General features: G+C 36.3%; 1 protein-coding gene across 1 annotated transcript in view; it reads left to right on the forward strand.

The window, feature by feature from the left end:
- The window catches only part of LOC104725871 (oligopeptide transporter 8-like), a 5101-nt gene continuing 4058 nt past the window's right edge, over positions 916-1958 (forward strand). The window contains exons 1-3 of the mRNA XM_010444617.1: positions 916-1401; positions 1495-1592; positions 1666-1865. Coding sequence (XP_010442919.1) covers positions 916-1401; positions 1495-1592; positions 1666-1865 — 784 coding nt within the window. The remainder of the gene's footprint in view (positions 1402-1494; positions 1593-1665; positions 1866-1958) is intronic.

The raw sequence follows: 1958 nt of genomic DNA on the forward strand, positions 1-1958 counted from the left end.
TCGGCATCTTGGCATCTTGTACTTCCCTTTTTTCATTACCACTGCTACGCCAAGCTCTTGTAAAAAAAAAACTGTTCCTTTTGGTAAATAATATTCATATATCATTAAAAAAAAAAGTAGACAAATGGTGTGTTTTGAAACATACTAAAATCACTTACAAAATCTCACAGATTCTCATTTCATTTTCATTTTCTTTAAATTAAAATCTCTAACAAATCATCAAATCTCCTAAAATCTTACTCAAATCTCTCAAAATCCTAAAATATTAAAATCTAACCAAATCCTAGAAAAAACAAGTTGAATACCCTCCTCTAAACTAATTTTCAAGGGTATTTTGGATATCAATTGGGTTCTAAATTTTTCATCCAAACCGATCCGAATCCGATAGTATCCAAACCGAAATCTAAATTACCCGATAGATAATGTTTTATTAAATCTGTTTACCCGAACCGAATCATGTAATATACCGAACATTCCTCATATGCCCAGACCTATCCAAAACATAATAAACACTAACAATCCCATGGATTCAAGAAATATTATGTTACAGTCAATAGTAATATGCAGAAAGCTAAATATTCTTATTTGGTTATGTATCCATTGTATATATACTTCCTTATATGAAAAAATCAGTAAAGATATGGTACCAAAATTAATAAATTAAAATACATTGAAATACTCTATATTTCTTCATTCCAAAAAGAAAACAAATCTGATTCACTCAGAATATCACAGATCAAAAACACACAACCAAAGGAAGCAAAATCCTCTGTCTGTGAGTTTTTTTTTATTGTTTGTTTGTATTTCCTCTGTTTAATTGAGAACATTAAGAACGGTTATATAAACACAATCCCATTATTTTAATTGTATTGCAGAGACAAAAACAGAACATCAATTCTCTATTTCTGACGACCAATGCAAGAAATTACAGAGATAAGATCGGAGTCTGAGTCGGATTCTTATGCCGACGATGAGATAAGTGTAGTTCCAGAAGTGGAACTAACGGTGCCCAAAACGGACGATCCAAGTTCACCGACGGTTACATTTAGGATGTGGGTTCTTGGCATAACCGCTTGTGTTCTCTTGTCGTTTCTCAACCAGTTTTTTTGGTATAGAACCAATCCTTTGACCATCTCCTCTGTTTCGGCTCAGATTGCTGTTGTTCCCATTGGTCATCTCATGGCTAGAGTTCTTCCGACAAGGAGGTTCTTTGAAGGAACGAGGTGGTCCTTCACAATGAATCCTGGTCCGTTTAGTACCAAAGAACATGTCCTTATAACCGTATTTGCAAACTCAGGCTCAGGTGCTGTATACGCTAGTCATATTATTAGTGCTGTTAAGCTTTACTACAAGAGAAGGCTTGATTTCTTACCAGCTTTACTCGTTATGATCACCACTCAGGTAAAAACAGATAGATTTTTATTTGTATTCAGTTTCTAGGTTTAGAGGTTTGTGAACTGAGAGTTTTTTTTCTCCTGTTTCTTGTGCTACAAGGTATTAGGATTTGGTTGGGCTGGTATGTATAGAAAACATTTAGTTGAGCCTGGTGAGATGTGGTGGCCAATAAATCTCGTTCAAGTGTCTCTCTTCAGGTAATGCTCCCTTCAGGTTGAGCTTTGATTAAGCATTTTTTTAAAAATATATCTGATTTTGCATCATACACAGAGCATTGCACGAGAAAGAGAAGAGATCGAAATGGGGGATTAGTCGAAATCAGTTCTTCGTCATCACGCTCATCACTAGCTTCTCCTATTATCTCTTACCTGGTTATCTCTTCACGGTCTTAACCACAGTCTCTTGGCTATGTTGGATTAGCCCTAAATCGATTCTAGTCAACCAGCTCGGTTCAGGGTCAGCGGGACTAGGTATTGGTTCCTTTGGTCTGGACTGGTCAACCGTCGCGTCATACCTTGGAAGCCCACTCGCTAGCCCTTTTTTTGCCTCTGCAAATATTGCCG

This window comes from Camelina sativa, chromosome 11 (genome assembly GCF_000633955.1).
Source record: "Camelina sativa cultivar DH55 chromosome 11, Cs, whole genome shotgun sequence".
In the NCBI taxonomy this organism is placed as follows: domain Eukaryota; kingdom Viridiplantae; phylum Streptophyta; class Magnoliopsida; order Brassicales; family Brassicaceae; genus Camelina; species Camelina sativa.